The sequence below is a fragment of the Archocentrus centrarchus genome, chromosome 22 (genome assembly GCF_007364275.1).
Source record: "Archocentrus centrarchus isolate MPI-CPG fArcCen1 chromosome 22, fArcCen1, whole genome shotgun sequence".
Taxonomy (NCBI): domain Eukaryota; kingdom Metazoa; phylum Chordata; class Actinopteri; order Cichliformes; family Cichlidae; genus Archocentrus; species Archocentrus centrarchus.
Window position 1 is genome coordinate 3,182,387 of NC_044367.1, and position 25,916 is coordinate 3,208,302.

The window sequence follows — 25,916 nt, forward strand, 5'->3', positions numbered from 1 at the left end:
GTGACACTGTGCCCTGAAACAGAAAAACAAGCATAATTTCTGTTCTGTGGGAAATGAAAGATTAACATAAAAGCTCACTGCAGCCACGATCCCATTTGTAAACAAGATGTTAACAATTAATGTGCGTCACAACAATACGAGTAAATAAGTTCTAAATAATCGCTTAATTTAAGCACCGCAACCATAACCAGAAACAAAAACGAGGAAGCAGAGCTGCAGTGATCCCCAGGCACTGATTTTCACAGACATTCATGAACGAACTAAGTTTCTGCTGTGGGAGAAGAGCTGAAAAAAAGAAAAAAAAAACTTTACAGTACATCAGCATGAAGCACCTGTGATGAGACGCCATGACTTCAAAATACATTTCAGCTGAAAAGACATCATCTTTGTGTCAAAACAAGTCACTTCCTCCTCTCCTTGCTCCTCTGTTTTAAGAGTATGTGAAGGGCAGATGCGTGCCGTACATTCCCAGCGGTACTTTTTCTCCCCCCTCCCGAGTCAGACTGGCCCAGTCGGTTTACATATCTGAGAAAACCTCACAGCTCAATGCAGGAGCTGTGAGGAGAGTGTGAAATACACAGGATGACAGTGTTTCTGCAGCAGATCCAACACAACGGGAAGATTCCTCACAATGTTACGTTTACAAAGCACACTCGGGTACAACAGTCAGGGTTTCACCGTTAAAACAGATGGATCAAATATTGCTGTACAGCATATTTACATTTAAACCACACGTGAAAGAGTACAGTTCATACAGCAGGTAAGAGCTGCTGAGTTATTCCATAGAACTGATCATACTGTTTGAGAATCACAGCAGGTACCAAACTGGCAACCGCTCTGATTGTAGCTAAAAAGTGGATCATCTTAAATAGCATGCTGGAAGTAATGTTTGTGAGTGTGAGGGGGAAAAATTAATGCGTACAAAAAAAATCAATTTGTACTCTGCTAAAAATTGTGTAATTTCTCCTACATTCAGATAAGCACAACAATCTGTGGAAGTCAGAAACCAATAACTTTAAAAAAGTATCTATTTATATCCATTACACCACTCTATAAGGTAAGATAATCACTACATTTCCAATGGATGGATGGATGGATGGATGGATGGATGACAAACATTGTATAGCTCTGAAATTCACTCCCAGCATCCTAGGGTGACCCAGACTTCTAAAATATGTAGTTATTCTTTATAATTAAGTACTTTTGAGCCTTTAACCCTGAATTCCCATTTTAAAAAGTATTACTGTAAAGATGCAGTTACCAAACGTCTTCCTTTTCCAGCCCTCACACTGGAAGGCATTCCCACTGAAATTAAACAAGACTCTGTTGTGCCACATCAAACTCTCAATAATCCTGAATGCGGATGACCTCTGGCGTCAGACATTTATACCTTTCAGTCTTAGGAACAAAAGGGATCCTGGTCCTTGTCTTCATGAACCCGGTTACAACCCGCATTCATGACACTGTCAGTCTCATCATTTTGTGTTTCTGAAGCCTCTCAAAAACCTCCCAGGCGCCTGTGCAATCAGCACCTCCTCATTAGAATATTGTTCCTCCATAAACAAAAACTCCCTGAAGCAGACACCTCTCGCTTCCTGAGATCAATGCGATTTCTTCAGTTACAGGCTGCAGGCCTGAAAATGCCGTCACTGTGAGCTGGTTACAGATGCGTTTCCCCTTTCCTGACAGGCAGCCCAGACAAACTCCTGACACCTACCCACTGAACTGACTGAGGTGTAAATATCTTTTGTTCTCTGTGGGGATGTGATGAAGGATGGCAGCGGAGTGCAGGAACAAAGAGGGAAAACATTTACAGGGTGCATGTTGCTCTCAGCAAGTTCAGGTGTTCTGGTTTTAGCGCTCCGTTAGTAAGTCTTTACATTTGGCCACACACACTTTGCATGACTGAGTTTCATTTTCAGCAGCAACACCCAATTTTAAGGTTGTATCTTTTTTTTTTTAAAGGGTCCATGAAAGCATGGCTAGTTTTCACACACACCAATGAACACTTTGGATGTGAAGTAAACATGTCTGACAGTCACACTCAGTTTGTTCAGAATTTACAGGGTCCCAAATACTCCCAGAAAATCCAGTTTTACATCAAATATTCTGATATCAGCTCCGTCACATGCAACTGCAAATTTATTTTTGTGTCTGAAAGCTTCAGCAGGGAAGCAGCCGGGGGAAATTTTCTGCAGCAAATTACATGTAGAGGGCTGTCTGTTATTTTGTGTGACACAAGCCGAATTGCAACAGGTCAGCAAACTAGAGGACTCACGTTTGGCCCGAGAAGTCTTCTTAGGATTCCCCTCGGACATTGAATAGAAAATGGGGCATGAGTGACACATCTGAAAAACACTGTATATAGTAATTTGTATCTCCAATCTCATTGTACATCCTGTATAATGACAATAAAGGCATTCTATTCTATATTAATGTAGCACTCTTTCTGAATACAGCTGAAAACTGTTCTATGCTGTCACATCAGGTGCTGTCTATAAGGTCTCTCCATGCATTAAGATGCACTTAAGTAATCAGCTTAAAGTTGGTTTTCTCCTTCTTAAGCTGATTTCTAAATTTAATGCAAACAAAGCTGGTTTCTGTAATAAGGCAGGGGATTAGAGTAACCTGATTTCTCCTGTGGAACATCATGAACTGTACTGACTATATGTGTGCCAAGTGCCTCCCTTCTTCCCCGCCACACTTATCCTGCTGCCCTCTCATTGGATACTGCTCATCTCTCTTCTCCAACCTGTCTCCAAAGCGCACAGTTAAATAAAGCCAATCAGAAATGTGTCTGGATCAGCTCACAGCGAGGTCGGGAATTGTCTCAGAGCTAAACGGCCGGTCGTGACAGCCACCGAAGCGCCGTTTGTACCATATCCAGGGTCTCTGCCTAATATTTCAGCATGCAGTTTGTGAAGGGGAATTCACAGCAAATTAGCAATACTGGAAATCACAGACAGACTGGGGAATAAAACCAATGGTTTTCTTCAGACTGAAAGCATCCACATTTTCAAAGATGCAACCCACTCCTGGAAAATCTGTACAAAAATACACACAATGTCCAGATTTTCTTTTTTCCTGTAAGAGGGGCATAGGCCCACGGCCATATTATACATTTTGTTTAAATAGTTTAAGTTATGAGGACAGTCTACCTCAGTGTTAGAACACAGGGATTTCTGGGATTTCAGCATCGTTCTTAGTGTTTTGTGGGCTTTTAGAGACAGCCACAAAAGGTTCAGATATGAGAACCAAGGTAACCTAAACAGCTTCCCCAGGTTTGTGCAGGAAGGACAGTGTACATAAAACAGGTCTTTTATGCTTTGGTTATCCTGTTAAAGGTGTAAAATATCCACTTTACATCCCAACCCCGGAAAAATAAGACTATATAAGGAATAATGGTTTGGGGTGGGAAATAACAAAATGGCTTCATGGTGAGCTTTACAGATGACACACAATGCCTAAAACGGCAGCGTGGGTGAGTTTAGAAGGAATCATGAGATGTGAAACTGAACAAAAGGAGAAATCAACAAAACCAAACAAAAGGGAAAATTCATAATTTATTGAAGACTTATGATTCATTCTGTAAATAATGCTCTCTTTACATAAACACAAGATCTGTTAAAAAGTGTCGTCATACATTTGAAATTCAACTCGTGTCCTGAACATCACAGCTCCACATTGAATAAATAAATGAAATGATTTCAAACAAACTGCAGTAGGTTAAATCTGTGCTCTATACTGGAGTAAATGACAAAAACATCATGTCATCAGATAAGATTTTATACTCCAACTTCACTGCAACTACAGCATCGTCTGTCAAACTGAGATTTTTCCCTGATTTCTTTTTTATGTGGTTTTCTTTTGAAACTTGGTTTCAAAAACTGTTTTTTTTTTCCTCCTTTCTTAAGTTCATGTCTGGGCTTTAATATCACATAAGCTCACTGTGGCCCGGCTGCCGCTTTAAAACATATCCAAGATGAAATTTTCTCCATTTTGTGCATTCAGAAAGAAGCCAAAGTGCATTACTGAAGGTGGCAAGATGTGAATCTGCCTCAGCACCTTGGGCGAAAAATTTGTGTGCATGAGAAGAGCGTGACGAGGGACGGGAGGGAGATAACGAAAGAAGCTGAAGAGACTTTGATGAGTTATGGTTCAGTCAGAGTCTGAGCTGAAAACCAACATACACACACACACACACACACAAAAAACCCCACAACTAACAGACACGGTCGCTGGGTGTGTTTCTAGCTTCGAGATGATGACTGTAAAGTCGCTATTTTCTCTGTTTGGACACAAAAGATCCAACAAGAATATCAATATTTAGCAGCAGTGCATCAATAAAGTAAGTTTGATGTTAAAAAAAAAAAAAAGCATCCCCACTGCTTATCCTGTTTCAGCTGCCTTTTTCCCCCTCTTTAAATACACTGTACTCTTTATATTCAGCACAAGAGAAAACTGTGTTATATTCTACAAAAAGCACTCTGCTAATAATAAAAAGGACTGGCGCAAAAAATGGGTTAAATTTGCTATTAGAAGGTCTATACAATAAACAACAAGCTCATCAATCCCCAGATAGGAAGAATAATACCATTATATCATGAAAAGAAGCAAAATCCACAATCCTTTATGGTTATTTGCTGTCAAAAATTAACAAGAAAAACTATGCAGCTTGGGCCACACAGCACACTTCTTTCAACTTCTAGGTTTAAGGTCAGAACCCACTTGTTCCACCTCAAAATGGGAGAAAAGCAAAAATCCTGTAAGCGTTTGTTCTTCTAGTACCCAACATCCGCAGCTCAGCGGGAGCCTGAGAGGACGGTTTGTGTTGTAGCTTTCAGCGCAGCTTCCCTGCTGGAATTACATCATACTGAACATTCACACCGAGTCCATCAGTCCACACACACGACGACTGCATCCAAAAACAAAAAGAATAGTGCATTTACACAGTGGCATTACTTTACATTCAACGTGCGCTAAAATCAGCTTCTTTTTTTTCCTTCTAAGCCACCTAAAGTGTCAAAAGGGTAACGAAACGAAGGAAGAAAGGCAAGAAATGACCTGTGGCATGGTTGGCAATGAAAATTTACTGATGCAAGCCGCCAATCGACCTGCATCTCTCCTTTTCTCTTCCCCCTCGTTTCAGGACTGCAACTTAAACAACACAGAGCAGTGCTGGTGGTAGCAGTGAGCCGTGAACGCTGCTCTACTCCTGCGGCCAGAGACAAGGACATACAAATAACTGCTGTGATGCATGGCTGAGGAAACCTTTTTTTTTTTTTCCAATTAGTTCTATTTCCAGGTTTTCTTGAATGCATTTAAAGATTTGTTTTTTTTGACAGGTTTTCATATATTTTAATCATATCCTGGTAACGTGTAGGTTTCCTGAAAATGAGCATCACTGTTGAAACAGCACACCTCTTTACTCTTTCTCATCATTGTAAATAGAATTGATCTTTGGGTTTTAGACTTGGTTAGATTGAGATAGATATTTATAGATTATCTGACAGCAATGAATCCCTGCAGTCATTATTAGGAAGTCTAGGTTTTCACGTGTTTACAGATCCCTTTTCTTCTGGTGTTAAGCTCACAAATAGCTCTGCATTAAACTGTAAGCAGCTGCATTAGTGTTGGGGGAACGCTTCAAAACCAAACTGTAGAGCCTCAACTTACAATTTATAGATTTATCTTCAGGTCACATTTAGCTTTTTGCTAAGAAAAAAGAAAGAAAATTCTCATCCAGCTGCAGATTATCTTCTGGTTGACTAATCAGGTCTCCTGGACTCAGCTGAAGCTCTGTGTGTTTGAAGCTCAGTAAAACACCACAACAGTGACTTAAGAGTCTGAAAAAAGTTTTACCCCAGCATAAATCACTGGATTGCCCCAATCGCCACATCACAGCAGGATGTTACCAAAGAGTAAGTTCACTGCACATAGTAACTGACATCAAACTGCACATGACTGCAGCAGACTGAAGCCCCTGTCAATGTCAACCCCTCTGGGACCTTCACTGGAACCCTGAGTATTGATCTCAATCGGTCTTACACTCTGATATGCGTCTTTTCCCCCTGCTCTGACCTTTGACCCTCTGTACCTACAAACAGTGGCAGTACTAACGTGTACACAGCGCTCCCCGGAGTTCAGCCTGTGAAGCGCAGGAGTGAGACAAACACCACGCTCTCCTGGCGAGTGTAGCCGGGACGTTGTCACAACGTTCTTTAAAAATGTTTACACTGGCTGCTGATTTACGCAGCACAGAGCATGCCACGTCCTGCTGGAGCGTCTCTAATCTAAACACAACCCTCCAGTGGAGCTGGCTTTGGCCCATGTATGGGGCGAGTGTTTACCCTGCACCCATCAGTCTGACTGGTCCCAGGTGAAGCAGAGCCTTCACACCACCGGGGAGCACTGGATCGGAGCTGGGACAATGCCTGATGGAAGATGAACAAGCTCTTAATCATCCACATGTATGACAGTGGATTCCGGGAACGGATTAAACGGAGCGTCATCTACTCAGCGTTATCTCAAGTACCGCTCCGTCATCCCCATTCACGCCCGAGTTCTTCTCTAGTTATGTGGAGAAACGCCACTGTGGTGGCAAAGACCTTAAACTAGTTCAACTCATCCGGTAGAGGCGGCTGGAAGCTTTACAGTGTGTTCACACGGCAAGCAACATGATAAACACCACCCATGTGTGCCGGGTCAAGAGTCCAGTTAGTTGAGAAACTCATCAGAGGATCAAGCAGATATTTGGATTTCATCACCACAGAAGGTTTTTATAGGAGTTTATTAACTCATATTTTAGGTTTTTAAGCAACATGCAATGAGCAAAAGAATAATTAGCTGTACCCCTCATCGAAATATTCAGCCAAAGTTCATTGCCAACCTGCTCGCAGTGTGAACACAGACATGCGTGAGCAGGTAGCAGGATAAATGTAATTCTCTAAAATCATCACATAGTCCTGAGGAATCCTTGTTTACATCCCACAAAAATTCATGGCTACAGTGCAAAGAACAAAGAAAAAAAAAGAAAGAAAGAGAGGACTCCGTCTTTGCCTGAATTTCAAAGTATGTGATCTACAGATTCAAATTCATCCAAACCTCTTAAAATTCACCTTGAATAACTGAAAACCTCACAGCTCTACTACCTTCTCTAAATCCTCAACAATAAATACACAATAATATCTGCATATTAAAAAGGACACTTTGCATTTAACTGATGACTAGCACAACTATGGCATAACTCATTTACTCAACACTGACAAGACTTTGATCCCCTGAACGGAGAATCTTCAGACAAATTACTGCAAAATTTACTTTAAACGGCTGCCCCCAAAATCATTTGTTGGGCTTGCTTGCTTCGGTAGTAATCAGCAAGGAATATTTAAAGCTTTAGTGAGGGAAGGCTGCTCTCTGACACACACTCACACCAAGACCCGCTCACTCAGTCCTGAACAGAGCAGAGAGAGAGAGACATCAATGTTCATGAGCGAACACTCGGGGACAGACAGCTCACAGTAACATGAGACAGACAGTCGGCGTCCCTACACTGATCCTGCACTGTGTAAATGAAATTTTCTGTTTTGCTTGTTGACTTTCAAAGTACCTCCAATCTGTTATTAGTGCACCTTTGGCATTTAATAAGGAGCTAAGAGTGAACACCAGAGGATTATCTACCACTCATGAGTGCAAAATAATAATTAAAAAATGGACGACAGTACAGTAGTTTTGGTTTTAATGAAAAAAAGTTTATGTTCTCCCTAAGGATAAGCTAAAATCACTAATATTTTTATTTTAGGATGAATTCACCTTTTTAAAATGTATTTTCAACATATTTCTGTTATTTTTATCTTGTTTCTAATTATTTCTTTGGTTGCAGCCACATTACAGCCAGCGATAAGCTCCCAAACCAAAGTACAATTCATGAAAAAGAAATAGCTTTACAATGAGTGTAAGATGGATAAATAAAACATATGAGGAAATAAACTGAGTGGAATGACAGAAATAACAATGTTTACTGTGCAAAGTTCAGAAATGATTAATCATTTCTATGAGATGATAACATGAATGAACTGAAAGGCAAGACGGTTCGTCTACAACTTTAAATAATACATCTGCTAGTGTATTTCCCAAAACATCTCTTTTTTTTTTTAAATTAACTTAAGTGTGGAGAACAACCACAGTTCCACGCCACTGTGTTCCCTGCACTTATAAACAAGAGGGTAAAATTACACAAAACCAAATATCCATATATCTTACACAATCGGTCCAGAAACAATAAATTTGATAGCATTTTAGTTTCTTGCTGATTTTGTACATTTTAAAGGCAGCAAGCCTTCTTTTAAAGATTTTTTAAATTATGTTTTAGGAGCTCAATTTACAGCAAAATGAAATTTTCAGAAGGCGGCAGCTGTTACCTTCAAGTTCTCCAGATCAACCTGCTGTGCAAAGTTCTCTATGACCAGATACCAGTCACAAACTTCTCAGTGCTCACTTTTACAAACACTCTTGTCTATGAAGTAAAATGAGTTAGCTTTTGAGTGTGGCTGCTTGCTCCTTTTCTGCCTTCTCTTTGGCCTTTTCCTTCTCTATCAGCTTCTCCTCTTTCTGCAGCATCACCATGATGTCAGCCACCTGCGAGGTGGAGATGTCGATGTCCTCCTTGTCGATCAGTTCCACCACCTGGAGAAGAAAAAAAAAAAAGTCATAAAAAAGAAGGAATTCAATAACCGCAATATCTGTTTCTGCAGCCAGAAGGTGGGAAATTATGTTTTGTGCAGTTCTTCAAATGGCCACTAGAGGTTGGTATAATCTATGCAAAGAGTCAGTATTTGCAGTGTTGACCCTTAGGTTTTATAAACACTGCAATTTCCTGGGACATGCTGGATATCGGCGTCTAGGCCAGACTCATCAGTGGTGACCTCTTCCTGTCTCATCAGGGCTCAAAGTCAAACACAGTTTGTGGGCTTCTGCTTGTCCACCTGCTTCTAAGGATGGATCATAGGTTCTCAACTGGATGAAGATCTGGGGAGGTTCCTGGCCATGGAACCATATAGACCAGGGGTCTCAAACTCGCGGCCCGGTCCGGTTGCTAACTCTTCTTAATTGGAGGGGAAAGGGAAATGTCAAAAAAGTAACTTAAAGGGCCAAATTGTATGTTACTTTTGACATCAAATCGCGGACCGGAAGTTGGGGGCAGGGCCGTGCCAGATGCAGCCCACGGGCCGCGAGTTTGAGACCCCTGATATAGACGGTCCCACGTGTTCCTCATAGAAGATGAACTTACTTTGATGACATCGTCGATGTCAATCTTCCCGTCCTTGTTGTCGTCGAGAGCCTCGGCGATACTCTGCAGCTTGTGCTCGGGAATGTTCTGGATCTGTCGCATGATGTTGATAAGCTCATCGATGCTGACCAGGTTCTCCCTAAAGGTATAGAACAGACTGTATACAGAAAACGGTTACCAGGTTTGACAGGACGTAAAATGTGGTGGAGAAGTCTGGGGCCAACATGCTGCATTCAAGGTTCCCAAAAACACACCAATCAAAATATTTGTGAGGTCAATTTGTCTTCATGGCAGCTTCAATTTAGGCAAATATATTTATTCATGCTGAATGCAGCATGTTTGATTTTAACCAATTTCTTTAGGCTGATATTGAATTAATTTAAAGCTACCCTAGGAAACTTTAAACAAAATAAATTAGCCTTAGAGGATATGTGTATGGTTACATAGACACACATGTACATCAGAAACTTACATGCCAAATAATGTCCAGAGATTTTCATACGGTCTGAACAACCAACAAACATTTCCAATCAATCATACTTTCGTATTAAATGTGATTTCATTCATTAAATAGATTTAAAAAAAAAAAAACTTCAGTAAATTTGAAGCACAGCAACCACATGTAGCGAGCAGAAATGGAAGCTGAGAATAAGATGAGAGCAGCAGTTGATCCTTTATTGCCCCGTTTCAGCATCTGACACGAAAACCATGCTAGCATTTTACAAGCAAGCAAATGGCGGTTTACCACAGTTTTGCTTACCTTGTGGCATCCCTATATTTAGCAAAGAATAATCTGTAAAATTTCAAATGAATTAGGGACTGAATTTGGTCAAACAATCGCAAACCACATTAAAGGTTGTTCCCTGTGTTATCTCCACCACCATTTTACAATGAAAGTAATGATGATGAAGAAGATGGTGATGATAAAGATGATGAAGATATCAATTACAAAGACAATCCATGACTAATACAGTGATGCATGTCATGAGGTGTTTAGGTCCATAAGCAATATTTTTGAACAAAAGGTTGCTTGTGCATCATTTAGGTTCAAAAGCTTCATGGCCTTCACAGATACACACAAACACACACACATACATTGCTGCAAAGCCACAAGAGTCATCAAAGCACTCTCTTTAAACAACAGTCCAACATTTTGGAGAATGTGTATCAGTTCCTCTGTTTTTGTGACAGAGATACAAGAAGCTCCATAATGGTTGGTGAGCTTGAACTTTGGACGTTGCTTCCTGCCTCCAGTCTTTATTGTCTAAGTTTTACTGGCAGCTGATCATATCCTGACTCCAGCATAACACAGCTGTGAAGGTGATATTTCGGATAGCTCACTATCAGTTTTGCACAATATTTTGCAAATAAAATGATATATCCACAGATGTCACTGGCCAATATCTCTACGTGTTGTATCACACCTTTTTTGCCCTGGCTATAAATGTTCAAAGGGCAATGAAAAGCTGAAAGCCTTTAAAAACAGTGAAATAATGTTCATTTATTTGTTTAACCACACAAAAGTGTGAATAAAAAACGTGGTTATTTATGTCATAACCCCGATTCTCTGATAACGTGAGTGAGGTGTCTCACTATGGGGAATGTGCCCTCGGTGTTGTCCTCCGAAGCCTCTGTATCACTACTGCCGGTACTGACGCTTGAGTCAAGGAGGGGCAACACTTCTTGCTTTTGCTGTCTGCTAATGTGAGTGCAGCTTAGTAGTCTACCTCAGCTAGAGTGATCTGACTAGTGTAGTGGTTAGTACTTGTGCTACTGGGCCTGGTGACCATGGGGACCTAATGGACTTAGCTTGGCCAGCTAGCTGTTGTGCTGGGTGGCAGTTAACAAGCTCTTCAGCCTGACTGTGGTGAAACATGAGCTGTACTTGCACCCGCTGACCCGGTGTTAGCTTTCTCAGGCAGGCTATTAAGCTAGCAAAGATGAGCTTTCTGAGTAAAGTGAGAAGGAATCTGAAAGATAAATGACGATGAGTCAGCCTCGTTTATAGAGAAGAGGGCGGCCAATACTGGCTGGAGTAATGATGTAGAGGCTTCTGAGGACAACACTGGGAGAGCGTTCCCCACAGTGAGACACTAAAACAAAAGAAAACTATAGAAGCACAATAAACAAACAGGAAATAATACAGGCATCAGCCATCGGTCAGATTATTTTAAACATCGGTATCAGCCCAGAATTTCAACACGGGTGCATCCCTGCTTCTGATACTGATACCCGAAGTTGTTCACACTGCTCTGTGTAGTCACACCCTTAGAAAGAAAGCAAGAAAACATGCTTCTTAGATGCTGAATTATTCATTTGCAGTGCAAAACTATCAAGATGCTTAAGATCACAGAAGTCAGAGTCACCCAGTGAGTTGTAGATGAAAGCAGTTAAACGCCACACTTTTAATTCAAAGTTTGCTGCACACAAACTCATCTCCGTGAGGCTGTTTTTGGTTGCTGCTTTTTGTAGAATATTTACATTTTCAGCAACAAGCATTCATAACACAACATAATTCACACGTTGACAGAGGGTATGTTATGATGGAACATATTCAGTTCTTACCCAACAGGTGGGGTGGATCCACTGTCCATCTGTCCATCTAGGATGACCTTGTCCTTCTCCAGCTCCACGATGATCTTGTCAATGCGACCGATCATACGGTTGACCCTCTTAGAAAGCCGCTGGCTGGCCTTTGACTCTTCTATGGCCTTCTCCTGACCAGTCTTGGAGAGTTCCTTCTTTATCTCCTCCAGATCCTGGAAAACAGTGTATAGACACAAATTCACTTCACCGCATTCATGCAGAGCCAAAGACGATGCAGTTAAAACAAGTTAATACTCTATTTTGAGGTAAAACTACTTCAACACGTTCTCCATCTATAGCCAAAGTAAGGCACCTCATTGTATTCCTGAACATCATCCTTCAGCTCTTCCAGCTCCTCTTTCTCCAGAGTCAGCAATTTCTTCTGCTCCTTCAGCTTTGAGCAGGCATCACTCAACAGGTCGATCTCTTCTTTGGTGATCTCCTCTGCCTGGAAGTTAAAAATGAAGAAAATATAAACATATGTTCTTTTAAATCAAGACAGTGTAATTTGAGGTAGACAAAAGAACAAAGAGGTCAAATAGCATGTGCATTTGATACATAACAAACTCTAAAACAACAAAATATATTTGGTAAAAGAGGGAAGCTGGCGGGGACGCTGGGATACTCCCCATGAGAACATCACATCAGCACATGATGGAAGGAACTCCAGCACTACAAAGGTTGTAAGTGAGGGATGGAAACGTTACACGGATTAAAGGAGCAACAAAGGGAAGTTCATTCAGATGTGGGCCAAACAGCATTTCTTTAAGGAAGTTTTTTTTTTAAATAAAGAAGAAAGCAATGAGTGCAATTTATTGTGAATAAATAGATGTGCGTATGTTTGGCTTAAAATATAATCATCTAAATTTTGGCATTTAGAAAATATAATGTCTCCAAGTCTTTATAAACACGTCTAGAACTGAAATGTGTTCTTTCACGCATTTTATTTTGTATGATTTTCATCCCACTTAAGAGCATGAAAAGCTAAACATGCCCTCGCTATGCTGTCTTCTGCTCTCGCCTCCACACACTAGCATTCGCTGGATTGTCTCAACATCATTTCCTGTGACTCTGACTACGTTCCCAATCTTGGGGAAAAATGCTTGTGCTGTTTAACCCACTTCTTGGGTGTGAGGGGTGAGGAAGATCGGACACTATACGTTCAGGGATAAAAATGGGTGTCAGGGATCATCTGGGAGGAGGCATTAATTAAGCTAACCTGGAAACGCAGAAACCTCTGCCACTGTTCAAACTGTGCGGCACAGAATGAAGTGAAAAGGCAGCAACAAGTGAGTGATGAAAAATGAAAGGTCTCGGCAACAATCAGTAAGAAAGAAACATAATTTAAAACATAAAAACATGATATTACATATTGTATAAAACTTTATTTGTACAGTGCATCTCTGTGAAGCTAAAGGCACGTTTGGAAGGGTTGAACAGAAAAGCTTTATCAGAAATCCAAGACTTTAATGACGACTTTGCAGTTAAATGTTGTACAAAAAAAATGTAATAAATAACAGAATGAATAAAATAAATCTTAACTTTACCTTGATCCCCTCTATAATGGGTGCTGTGTCCTTTAGCATCTCTGAATCAGCTTCCTTGTCAGCCTTAGACGAAGCCGGCTCTGCCTCACTGCTCTTCATCCTTTCTGCCTGAAGCTCTGGCTCTCCCTCCTGCGGAAAACAGAACACGCGTAAAACACCATAACAACACAGAAAAAACTAAAAAACTGCAGGAACTAAAAAAAACTGCAGTCTTCAACTTTAAGGAAAACAAATCTGCAGATTTCCATGGTCTCAGTTTTAGCACCATGTGTCCTTGTTACAGTAGCAACAAACTGACAAATCAAAGTTTCCAATAGTACCCGCCCTGGCTACATTGTCTTATGCAAGAGACATCACAGACAGTCGGTACCTTGGCAGCCTTCTCTGCAGCGTCAGCCAGCCTCTCCATCTCTCGGTCCTTGTTGTCCTGCCGTATGGCTGCCTCCTCCTGCAGCATGGTCTCCAGTTTGGTCTTGTTATCTACTTTGGAGAGTTCCATCTCTGCCGCCATTAACTGGGCCTCTTTGGTCTGAAGAAGCAAACACAGGGTAGAGTATTCACCTATTCCATGATAGCCTCGGTCAGCGTGTTGAGGATTAAAGTACTGCCTGCATGTTACTGAAGAGAAAAACAGGTTAAACTAATGTCTACAACTAACTAATAGGCTCGTCATTAATCTTCGACCCAATTTGGACATTTTTTAACTGACTAAAAGACTTTGTAATTTCTACTTTATGAATACTTTATATCCCGGCTCTACATTGTTTACATACCACCATTTCAGGGAGTGTTTGCAGGGTGGTTTTCAACTGGTCAGCAGGAGACAGGGTGTCAGGGAGGAACATGGCTCGAGACAAAAGCAGCAGAGAGGTGGGGATCTGCTGGTTGAGATGCAGCTCCAACCACTGCAAGGGTCAAATATAACATGACAGAGGTTGAGACAAATACGTTGTCAAACATTCAAACAGTGTTTCGCTACTATCAGCTGCTCCATTGTTACAAGGGGGTTGTTACAGCAGGTAGCTCTGCATGTGCAGCCCAGTAAAAAAAAAGAAAAACTCAGATCTACACAGTCAAACTTCTGCATTGTTTTTCACAGAAATGAATGAAAACTGCTTTATAAAGGGATAACATTAATGGCATTATACCAGACATATACAAAGAGGTAAATCATAAAAATGCCCCCCCCCCATCTCTGTTGCTGTTACCTGGCTGAGTTGCTCTCTTAGCCGTTCTTCTGTGACTCCCAGAGATCTCATCCCTCTGACGCGACAGGCTGCCTGCACTTCATTCACATTCAGACTTTCCACCCCCTCCTCTGCTATCAGCTGATAAACAGAGAGCAGAGGTCATACAGAGTCATTCCTGCTGCACGCTCGCACATGAAATTATATGTTTACTTTAAATTTTAAGCACAGAGATTCGTACTTTGTCATCTGCACGGATCGCCCTCAGCTTCATGATGAGCTGGAAGCGAAGGAAGTTGTTGGTCCCGATTGACTGGAGCTCCAGGAGCCGACAGAGCGCCACCAGCTGAGGTCGAGTCAGGTTGTCTAGAGTGAGCTCATCCTCAAACAGTTTAGAGAACTTTATGATCTGCTCATTACTGGGACGCTCCCCGGAATCCCGGATCTATACCAACAAGAAGATTGGGACTTGTAAACCATTTTAAATCATTTAAATGAGACCAGATTTACATGCAAAAGATGTACTGCTATTCACCCGTGTAAATAACAGTCAATGAAATGACTTTTTAGAGAGGAATATATTCAATTAATAAGAATAAAATATTGAAGACATTCTTAAAAATTTCCACCATAAATGCCCTTATGGGTAATCAACTGGATACAAATTGAATATTTTAAATTATTTGTAAATAAAATCAAATCAAAGACCAATGAACTGATGTTTTTACCACCAGGGAGCAGTAATGAGCAGTAATGAGCAGTAATGAGCAGTAATGAGCCTTTTCTTTTCATCGTTTCTGCTGCCTGGTGTCAAAATGCCGACCTTTTGGAAGAAGGTGGAGAATTCCTCTGTAACGTCGCCTTTTGCTGCCTTGTTCCTCAGCGCGATCTCCTCGATGGTGTCCTGCAAGAACTTGGCCATCTCCAGTTTGACCCTCAGCTCCTTCTTCAATCGCTCCTCCTAAAAATCAACAGGTTACAACTTCAGTGTGTTTAAAAGCACTACAGTATATTCCTCTCTGCTTTTAATAAACATTATCCAAACTATTTAATAATAATATAGGATGACAAACATATGTTTATAATGTTATTAACAAAACTCTAAAATGATTCCTTTGTCTGCAAAAACAGCTCAGAATTTCATACAATAACTGAGCCTTGTGGTTTCCTCTAGTTTCTTCTATTTTCTTGCAGCCAAAACTAATTAATTAATTTAGAAACTAATCAGAATAATCATTCTAAGCTGCAACGCTTGTTGAGCCACCTGTGCCTTCAAAAAGCCAGCCCATTCTCACTGTCACTGGCATCACTATAACTTCATATTTATGTTATTGTTAGATTATTTTTAATAAATTCTATTTATTGACTCCTCACTTGCCCTCAACTCATCCGGGTTATTCAAATATGTTTGGTAATGTTTAAAAGTAACCTATTATGCTCATTTATACACTTGGAATCTGCTAGAGTAGCTTTGCATCATTCAGATAATCCATATTAATCTTATACTAATCCCTGGTGCAGCCCCTCCAGTTCATCCACTTAAAGGTGCTTTGGTATATAGCCTTGTAGCAGATTTTTCCGAAGTCTGGTTGATGCTTTTTTTTTGGTTTGCAAACACATCTGGCATCGATCACACAGTTCTGATTACCTTCTTTGACTGTGTCTCAAAGGTGGACGGCAGCATGTTGGGGAAAAGTTTCAGAGCTACGGGAAGCAGGAACTCCATGAAGGGGACGATGATGAACACCAGGAAGGGAAGAAGTCTGAAGACATCGGCACATGTTCTGAGAAACTGAGAGGAAAAATTGAAATATCATCAGTATATGGGACAAAACTGTAAAACTGATGAGAAAATTAAGAATTAGATCATTTGAAGGAATCTTTAAGTGAGACTAAGAGCACCATTCAGCTCCACCCTGTTGTAGTTTATATATGCCACCAGCAGAGAGCAGCAGCAGTGCACAAACTGTCTTTTTTGTCTCACAATCACCATACTCAATCCCTCTAGTAAGAGTTTCAACAGTCAGCACTTCCAACCCCATGTCTGTACATCCCCTGTGCGCCTAATTCATTCACGCATTATCGGCATGGAGCCGTTGAGCAATGTGAACATTCGGACTCACGGGGCTCAAAAACTCTCCATTTCATCCAACAGGAAGCACATTTGTTCAGCACAGACTTGAACAATCCTGAGCGTACAGAAGCACCCGGCCAACACTGGTCGCCCTCATTGTACAGCTGTCCAAATGTGGCTTACTGACCGTCCCGGGACACAATCCCAGCCAGCCATCTACAGGAACGGCCCAGAGGGGAAAAGGCCAAAACACGATTCCTCCTTTCTCCGCTCTTTCCACCTGCATGTCAGTGGGCCAGTAGGGTGAAAGATTTAGGCCAGCCTGAGTGAAAAGGCCTTTGTCCTCAGGCCCATTGACATGTATATCATCTCCCAGAGTTCCACATCAAAGAAGGGAGGAGGGGCGACACATTAAAATGGAGGGAGCCTTAAATGGAGGCCTGAGTATTGTAAGGGGAATATGAAAGGAGGAGATTAAGGAGGCAAAGCAAGTCCAGGTTAGATGAATGGTGTGTAGACTGGGTTTGGGCCGTGCACTCCGAGGGAGCTTGCTGCATTTGAAAAGGTGCAGATGGGGGTCAGAGTGTGGGCTTAATGGGGGGAAGCTGCGGTCATCCTCAGCACTGACCTGCAGCCATTAGCATTGCACTGAGGCTTTTTTCCCTCCAGCTTCTTTAACATAATCACAATGAAATCAGTTAATGAATGTGTATACTGTAGGGCTCAGATAACAATGTTATGGTATATGACACATACATATGCTTTCATTTTTAAACTAAAGGAGCAACTAAAAAAAAAGCAGACTGCTCTTCACTTTAGGAATTTTATACTACATGTTACATCACGTGTCCCACTGTCCTTACGTGTCAGTGCATATTGTGAAACACATCGTAAAAATGACTCCACAATGAGGGCTGTAAAACTTGTGCATATTCCTCTGCATGTCTCTGGGTTTCTCCAGTGCGCTTTAACACGAATAATCAAATAATAATGAATCTGAATCACAGTTTTATCTGCAAGTGTTGAATTTACAAATCAAGTGTAACGCGGCAAATGGGCCATTTATTTTTAAATGGGAATTTTTCAAGAAATATTTTTATTATGGCAGGTTAACAAGAACATTTTAAGGTGCGTTTTGAGCTACAAAACAGAAGGTGAAATCTGCATTTGGCCACATATGCAAACCAAAGAACAAGAACAAGACGAGATTAGCAGCTCAACACATCACACTCACACTCACACACACTTTTGTGTTAAATCTACATCACAGGCATGCCGTAACCCCTCTGAAACCTGATGTGCACCTCCCTGAAGACGTAACTACACGTCACATCGACACAGCCCACAGATGTTGTGACTGGCCTGTTCAGTACCATGGTATTAAAGGACTCACAGGTGTCAGCAAATTCCTGGAGGAAAAATTGCCAAAACTATCAGAATTGATGTGAAGCAGCACACAAAGTGGAGAAAAACAAATCCTGAGGGACAAATATGTTTGCCTCCAGAGTGGGGACCCAGCAGGGGGAAAACGTGCCAGGATATAAAGCACTGGGGACACAACCGCATGAAACACCACGCTGAAGCAGGAATGCTCGTAACAGCGTTAGCCGCTTACGTAGGTTACGTCGTAGGATTCACCGCAGCAGTCTAAATCAGGCGCTAAGAAGCATTTGTAATTTGCCAACTGTGTCACCCAAATCTGTACCATCCTGTGCTCCTGAGGGCTGAGGTAACAGGACATAAGTGTCAACCAACCTGACCTGCTCACCTTCCTTGAAATGACACCTGTGTGCGCCAGCACCTTTGGCAGCTTACTGCACTGAGCGTCACTGCAGACAAGCCTCGCTGAGAGTGAGACGGGCTGCCGTGGATTCAGAGCAGCCTGCACATCATGTGTGATCAGAAATACGCAAACATTTTTATTACTTCGTGTAAAGTCATTTTATGAGCTGGAATTAATTGATCACATAGGATAATTGATAATCACATAGGATTAATCAGCAGCAGCTGCTGCATGTTATGTTAGTGATTTGTTGTGAAAGCAATAACAAATTGAGAGATTCTGGCTGAGTGTAAAGACTGGGTGAATCTGGTAAATGAGGAGGTAAAACTTCTTCCTGAAGAGCTTTAATGAAGCAGCACAATCTGCCCGGCGCCTGATGAGTAAACACTCAGCATGCGGCCAGTTTCTATAATTGATCCCATTAGGTTTGAGAGGCTATGGATAAAACAGTATAGAACAAGCTGTCTGAGCTGTCAGCCTTGAATCCGTGCTCAGTCATTCCTGATCTCTTAAACTCATGTTGGTTATCCACAGTGGAAACTATCAATGGAAACTAGAAAAAAATGCTTCCTTTCAGCAGAAGGAGTGGCTAAAAGCTGTTACTGAGCAAAGTTTGAACGGTTCTTCAGTAGTTTCTGGTAATGATGCCGGCAGACTCAAAATATGCAGTTAGGGGAAGAATCAGATGGAAAAGGTGGCAAGAAATGAGCCTATTTTCAGCATTTAAGGAGATTTTTATCAGCTGTAAGAATCTAATTAAGCCTTCATTAGCTTTATTATAGCTGGCCGAATTCATGAAACTGATCTTATTGTGCTAACGACAGAAGCTAAACCTGCCGATTCACTGAAAGTTGGCATTAATTTTGATTCTTGTGCTTGCTCAGTGCTACAGTAGCAACAAGGTGCATTTATGTTTACATTATTTTTTATTTATCATCTTAGGCTTAACTATTTACTCTTTGGCCCAGGAAACTGAACTGCTGCAGCCCACCCACGTGTGTGGTGTTCACACAGACCGAGTTGCTGTGACCAGTGCAGAGACAGAGAGAGCAATCACCAGGAAACATGCAGACTTTTACCTACATTTCTGTTAACTGAAACAAAGTAAATAAAGCCTACACTGAGATTCTGGTATGACTGCAGTACAGACACAATCTGCACTTTCACTTTTGATGATTTGGTAACGTCTTCTCGTATCTGTGACACGCTCAGTTAATTCCCAGGCATTAAAACTACAGAAAAAACTGTTGGTAATCTCCTCCATTGGCTGAGCACATTTCCTCCCACACGTTTATCATAGAGACACCATTCAAATCAGCTATTTGACCGGCTTGAAATGTGATCCAACTGCTCTTTTTTTTTTTTTCCATGGAATAACTTTTACGGTTTCCAAATGATTTCATAATTTTATAGTAATAATTTAAACTTTTAAACCCCAAACCACACCAGCCTTTGCAGCCAACAGTCTGGCATTAGCAACAGTCCCTCAGCAATTTCTACAGACATCACTTTGTCTAGTTAATGTTATACTGCTGCTGTCAACTGAATTAAGCAGAAATAAACAGGCTAGACAATGAATCTCTAGATGATGACACGCTGCTGCGCCACGCTCACCTGTCTCCTCTCACGGCGAGACAGGGTGTGCCCGTTCAGCACCCTCCAGAGCATCCGCCCAGCAATGGTGGTATCAATCCAAAGCAACCTGAAGCCGTGGTAGTAGTGCATGATTTCATCCACAACGCGCTGCCGGAGCGTCCTCCTGACAGGCTCTGCGTCCAGTGTCGGGCTGTACACCGGCCCTCCTTCCTCCAGCTTCTTCTTGTCCTTTAATGAACGCAGTGACTTCTCCACCTTTGAGTCATCCCATCTCCTCCTCGAGGTATGTATCCACCTGACACCGGGGATGTCTTGCGGCCGTGCTATCGTCCACTGGGTCCCTGTTTTAGGGTACGATGAAGTGGAGGCACCCAACACAAACGCACAGTAGAGGCGCTGCGTGTCCGAGCTCTGACAGGGACCCACAAATTCATCTGACATGGGCAGGGAAGGACCGAATGAAGTGACTTGAGCCAAGCTGCCAAGTCGGAGTCCATCAGGTCTGAGGCGACAACAGGACACAAAGTTTATAAGTCTTGGATAAAATCTATCTAATCTAAAATCCTATTTTTAGAGCGAGAGGCAGCTACAGGTACACTTTTCCAAAGAGCAATAGATCTCAAATTTACAGGGGGGACAAAAATGACAAAATTATAACAGAATTTTTTTTCATAAACAGCGTCTTTTTGTTTCATTGGCTTACTTTTGACTGGAAAGTCTGAGGGCTATGCAGTTGAAACAGGAACCTTCTTGTAATTTCCCTGAAAAGAAGAAAAAAAAATGTTAAAGCAGGTGTGTGAAAAAAGAAAAGCCTTCAGACAAACAGGGCAGGGACACAAACACAAACGCACACATCGTATATCAATTTCATGAACTGCTAAGAAGCAAATCAGCAGCTATTTGTGGCTCCGATGCATTTATGCAGCTTTTCTTTATGAATTCATAACTGTACTGTACCATAAAAACACAACTGTGCTTAAAGCTATTTCTGCAATAATATAATATAAAGTGACATCACCTCTGGTGTCTTATGCAATTACCTGTCTGAGATAAGTCTGTTAGGTGTTCCTTTTGAGGTTTTTGGGGGAAGCTTCAGTACACATAAAATAAGGAGTTTTTTCCTATGGCCAGGCTGTTTTAATACCCTATCTGCCATGCATTTTGTCTGTACAGAGCAGCCTTAAAGTCAGCCTTCTGTAAATATCTTTACATTGATCTTTCTTGGTGGCCAATTATTCACACCCTCAGGGAGGCCCACAGCAGGGTTCACAAACCACTAGACTGATACGCATGCAGCGAGAAGGTGGAGTGGGGAGACACTTCTAACCAATCGCGCCAGCACTGAGGGCTTAGCCACACCCTTCTTCTAGCTCTCACATGGCTGGCTGGAGTGAACCCAGCACAGCCCGGCTGAACATGACAGGCCGTGGCCCGCAGCCAGGAGGACAGAGAGTTCACTGGAACAGTTTCACCTTTGTGGCTTAGTGGCCATCTACAGTAGCACAGAGAGAAAACCCTGGAACTGCAGTCGACTACTCGACTCTCTAGCAGGCCCCTGAGCTACACAGCACTACAGTCCTTTCCCTGTGTATTAATGTCCCAGAGGGTAGGGGGGGTATGGTTTTGGTTTCACATTCAAACACTGTAAATACAATGAAATTAGTTGTCCACAAATCGGTATGTAAACAGAAATAAAAAGACAAGTAGAAAACAGTGAACGTGTGGTAAATATATGAATTTTCTATTACACATTTCTCTTACTTATGATGTTGATTGTAAATCATGCACTTGAAGATATTTGCTTCTCTCTTTTTTTTTTTACTTTCATTTTTGTTTCTGTGGTTGTGTGATCTCAGATAGCTGCAAAGCTGCATGCTGTGAAATCCCTATTAAAGCAGAAGAAGGAAAACTGACTACAGAAGGTCAAAGCTTTCTTCTATTAATGGGGCCAATAAACTAAACACAAGCCAGTGGTGTTAAAAACCTGACTAATCATACTCATAATAGATTCATAATAGACTAGCCCAGGAAATGGAGGCAGTCTAATCACACGACCCTGAAAACTATATTTTGCGAGCACCCGTTCTTGGCACATTGCTTAAAATATCCGAGATCCAATTGTTGAGCCAAGATCAGCTAATCCAGGTAACACTGATCCAGCTCATTCAGTTTCAAAGCCAAAGGAGAATTAGCGAAGCCAGATTCAATCACCTGAGATTATCCTGCACCATCCATCCATCCATCCAGAAATATATTGATACTGGAAACCATGATCAGAAACTCTGTGACTGGAGGAATGACAGCCTGTCCCCCAAGTAGGTTTGACTTTATGGATATGTTGCTATGACAACAACTGCTTTGAAGGACTGAAAAATCCAGGATCAAAATTAATCTTAAAGCAATAATCCATATATGGAGAACAGGCTTCCTTTATAGGCCTTTAGAGCTACATTGTGGATCTGTGTGTAAACAAAACAGATGTTAGAAACATTTGGATACATCTGGAATGCCCGACCCTCTGAGTCTAGCAGCGCCCATAAAATATGTTGTTTCTGAGTCATTTACCCAAGACAGCTCTCTCAGTCATACTGAATATTAGCGCAGAGACAGCAGACACTAAAGAATCTCACTGCAAACAGAGCAAGTCAGCGTGTAAATCAACAACACCGGTGCAAATGTACCTCACTGGTTTTGTCGATGACAGTCACAAAACCTGCTCAGCTGTAACAGCAGGACCAAAAAAGTTACATTTGCTCCTTTATTACTATGAACCTTAAACTCAGGATTTTGAGAAGTCTACCAGGTTAATAAGTAGATTTAACCATACTACCCCAGCACTCATTTTCACACAAAGATGAAGACTCAGACAGGAATATTATTCTCAGTCTGTCTCAGGTGGGGTTATAAAAGGCGCTGACCTTTCTTCATGGAAAACAATTTGTCTGATAATCTGGGCCTAAAGCCAAGAGCACAGTCAGTCCACCGCAGGCAGGCAAATCCCCATTATGACCATCTCATCTATTTATACCACCAGGCTCAGTGCAATGAGGAAACACATCACCTTAACTCCAGACACAATATTTATTGTGTAGCACAAACCTGTAATGTCTGTAATGCCTGCTGTAGTACACCTATTAACTGAACAAGCAAAGTGCACACAGACATACCAGCTCTACCAGTTACTAGATTACCAGTTACTAGATTACTCTAGTAACATATTAGTCATGAGAGTGACTGATGTGTGAAAAATCTTCTGGAATTACGCTGAATTCATTTAATTGATAAACTTTTGGTATGAAGTATCTTATTTTGGAGGGGTCTATGTGACTATATCATAATACATCGACAAGTATACTTTTCATGTCTTTATTCACCACACTTAGCATCTCAAAGCAAAGGCTGGAAAAAGGAAGTAAACCTCTGTGATAGCAACTTCTGAGAACTGAGGGTGTGAGATTGAAAATCTGGGTTGCAGAGGGTCCCAACTTGCTAAAAATAAAGCCAGGTCTCAATCAGAACAACTTTCACATGACCTTAGAAGATGCACAGCGCTAACAAGGCTACAAAAGTATTTCTAAAGCTCTGGTTGTTCATTAATCCACAACACGACAAAATGCCAACAAAGGGAAAGCATTTAAGTCTGTTGCCGCTTTATCTGGGAGTGGTTATTCTGCAAAGACTACACCAAGAAAACAACTTAAAAATTACAAAAGATATGAAAAAGTACTAAAGGGTAACAACCATAGATCTCGCTGCAACTTCCTTAAATTTTGTTGACAGGTAATTTATTGGAGAAAAAAATGCTGAAGGACCTCTCACAGCAAATCTACTGCTATTCCAAAGAAAAAGTAAAATAAACACTGTGGCAAGTTTGCTAAAGATGCTTCCTGGACAGATGAGACAAAACGTTAACAAACCCCAACATTTTACAGTTAAATCAAGGAACACCAGAGGCACTGATGAACTGAAACAGCAGCTGCAGGAATCATCTGATGCAGGTTGTTGTTACAAGGTCAAAAGTTCACTTATGTTCACCAGGCTGCACTTTGAGTGCTTACTCATGGGAAGTACATCAGGAAGTAAAACTGTTCGTGTGTTATTAGTTTAGTCAGACTGTGTTTGCGTATAGTCTGGAAAAAGATCAGACCACATTTTATCATTAATCAGGGCAACAAGTCCTGGTAACTCTAAAGGGGTCATAATCTTTTTCTTGCAACTTTACAGTAATGTCTGCATTTTGATAATCTGGAGTATTACATTTCTAACATATATAAGGCACTTATTTGATGCAAATACATATTAAAAATCCACTATCGCTAAACACAGTCAGGATGACTTTGATTCTATATTCAGAAATAATCTAAACCAAATAGCAAATACACACAACATATTCCCCACCTCAAATTAATCAACCACAGAAAACTAGTCAATGCTCATTTTAAATCATAATTAACTGTATAACATTGAATATTTTGCTACTGTTATTTGCCACAGCTGGGAAGAGGACAAGCTGCAAGAGGAACCCAGAGTTGTGCCTTTGCAACATCGGTTTCTGTGGCTTAATAATTCAAAGTTATGAAATGTTGAGAAAGGCTAATATGAACTGCGCTCCATCGTTGAAGTAAAGCAAGACGCTTGAATAAGCTAAATGAAATCAGCACATCACACAACGGAAATAAACCTGCTGGTATCTCTGCATGCCACTCCTGTTCTTCCTGGATGCTGTATAATCACAAGGCAACCATAGCAACGAGCATCCACTCAATCTGTGTGTGTGTGTGTGTGTGTGTGTGTGTGTGTGTGTGTGTGTGTGTGTGTGTGTGTGTGTTTTAGGGGGAACATAACCAGGTTGTCCTCAGATAACCTAAACCCTTGGTTATGTTTAGGCCCTTTTTATATATCCATCGGCCTAATACACTCTTAATCCAATTTGTTCTTACAGACAGGTTGAAAATTTATAGCTCAAAAGAATGAATAAGATGAACAGTTGTGTGCTGTATTCCTGAAAACGGGGCCGAGAACATCCACCTATATAAAAGACCCTTCTCGATGCTAATATCCCCAAGCTAATTGTTAGCGTTATTTGGTCAACAGTGGCAGAGTAAATAGCAAGGTAGGTAGTTTAATAATAATAATAAAAATCACAGAAACCTTACCTTTGCCTTTCCGGAATTCATTCTTTAGGGATCGGGACGTTTTCATTAAAGGTGCCAGAGATCTTGTAAACAGGATTAACGCCATGCTTTCAGTATGCAGGTCGCTGTCTTTACCTTAAGTTACACGGTAGCTATGGGGTTAGCGAGCTATTGGCTGTTCAAGAAGTCGAAACGAAAAGGCCTCTGACTTGGTTCACAGAAACGCCAAATCCTTAAATCTATTTAACAATCCAAGCCGCGTATATAACTGCACATGGGGAAATTTAGCTCCATGTCATGCCCTTCCCTGTTATGCGTATGACAGCTAGCCGGGCCAGGCTTCCACAATGACGTCAAACCGTACGGTAGCGATAAAACGCATCTTCCGGTGACTTTATCAAATAAAAGTCTGAATTTCACAGAAGAAGATGCGACCTCTTCATACCCACAAATACGAATATTCGTGATTTTACAATCGTGAAAAAAGCGCGAAGCATAAACTAACGTTGAGACTTAATTTTAATGCTTTTATAAGGATCCACAGTTATTACTGTGTTATCTTTTTCATTAGTTTTTTGGGGGGAGGGTATTTCTTTGTTTTGTTGTGTTGTAGGGCATGGACGTACAAGATGCAGAAACAAGACAAATTGGTATAAACAGGATATACAGGGGGATATTAGGATGTGAATGAGTGTGATGCTTAAATTAATTCAATTAAA

General features: G+C 41.2%; 1 protein-coding gene across 4 annotated transcripts; it reads right to left on the reverse strand.

Moving 5' to 3' along the window:
* Positions 1–3,545: 3,545 nt before the first annotated feature.
* On the reverse strand, positions 3,546–25,533 carry letm1 (leucine zipper-EF-hand containing transmembrane protein 1). 4 transcript variants are annotated; one of them, XM_030719158.1, is made up of 15 exons: positions 25,219–25,533; positions 20,766–20,823; positions 20,081–20,564; positions 16,258–16,401; positions 15,433–15,570; positions 14,851–15,054; positions 14,631–14,750; positions 14,196–14,327; positions 13,793–13,951; positions 13,423–13,551; positions 13,095–13,127; positions 12,189–12,323; positions 11,855–12,048; positions 9,290–9,428; positions 3,546–8,685 (listed from the first exon to the last, which is right to left on the reverse strand). In XM_030719158.1, the coding sequence occupies exons 1-15, from the start codon at positions 25,301–25,303 to the stop codon at positions 8,533–8,535; spliced, it is 2,307 nt and encodes a 768-aa protein (XP_030575018.1). In that variant the 5' UTR covers positions 25,304–25,533; the 3' UTR covers positions 3,546–8,532. The 4 variants fall into 4 exon arrangements, with proteins under 4 accessions (XP_030575018.1, XP_030575016.1, XP_030575020.1 ...); XM_030719156.1 differs by having other exon boundaries at positions 9,290–9,446; XM_030719160.1 differs by lacking the exon at positions 13,095–13,127.
* Between the last annotated feature and the right edge of the window lie 383 nt (positions 25,534–25,916).

Coding starts and splice junctions, on each gene's coding strand:
- letm1 (XM_030719156.1), bottom strand. CDS start 25,303: ATGGCGTTAATCCTGTTTACAAGATCTCTGGCACCTTTAATGAAAACG. Junction 13,552..13,792: donor CTGCAGAGAAGGCTGCCAAG/GTACCGACTGTC, acceptor TGTTTTCCGCAG/GAGGGAGAGCCAGAGCTTCA. Junction 8,686..9,289: donor ACATCGACGATGTCATCAAA/GTAAGTTCATCT, acceptor TTTCTTCTCCAG/GTGGTGGAACTGATCGACAA.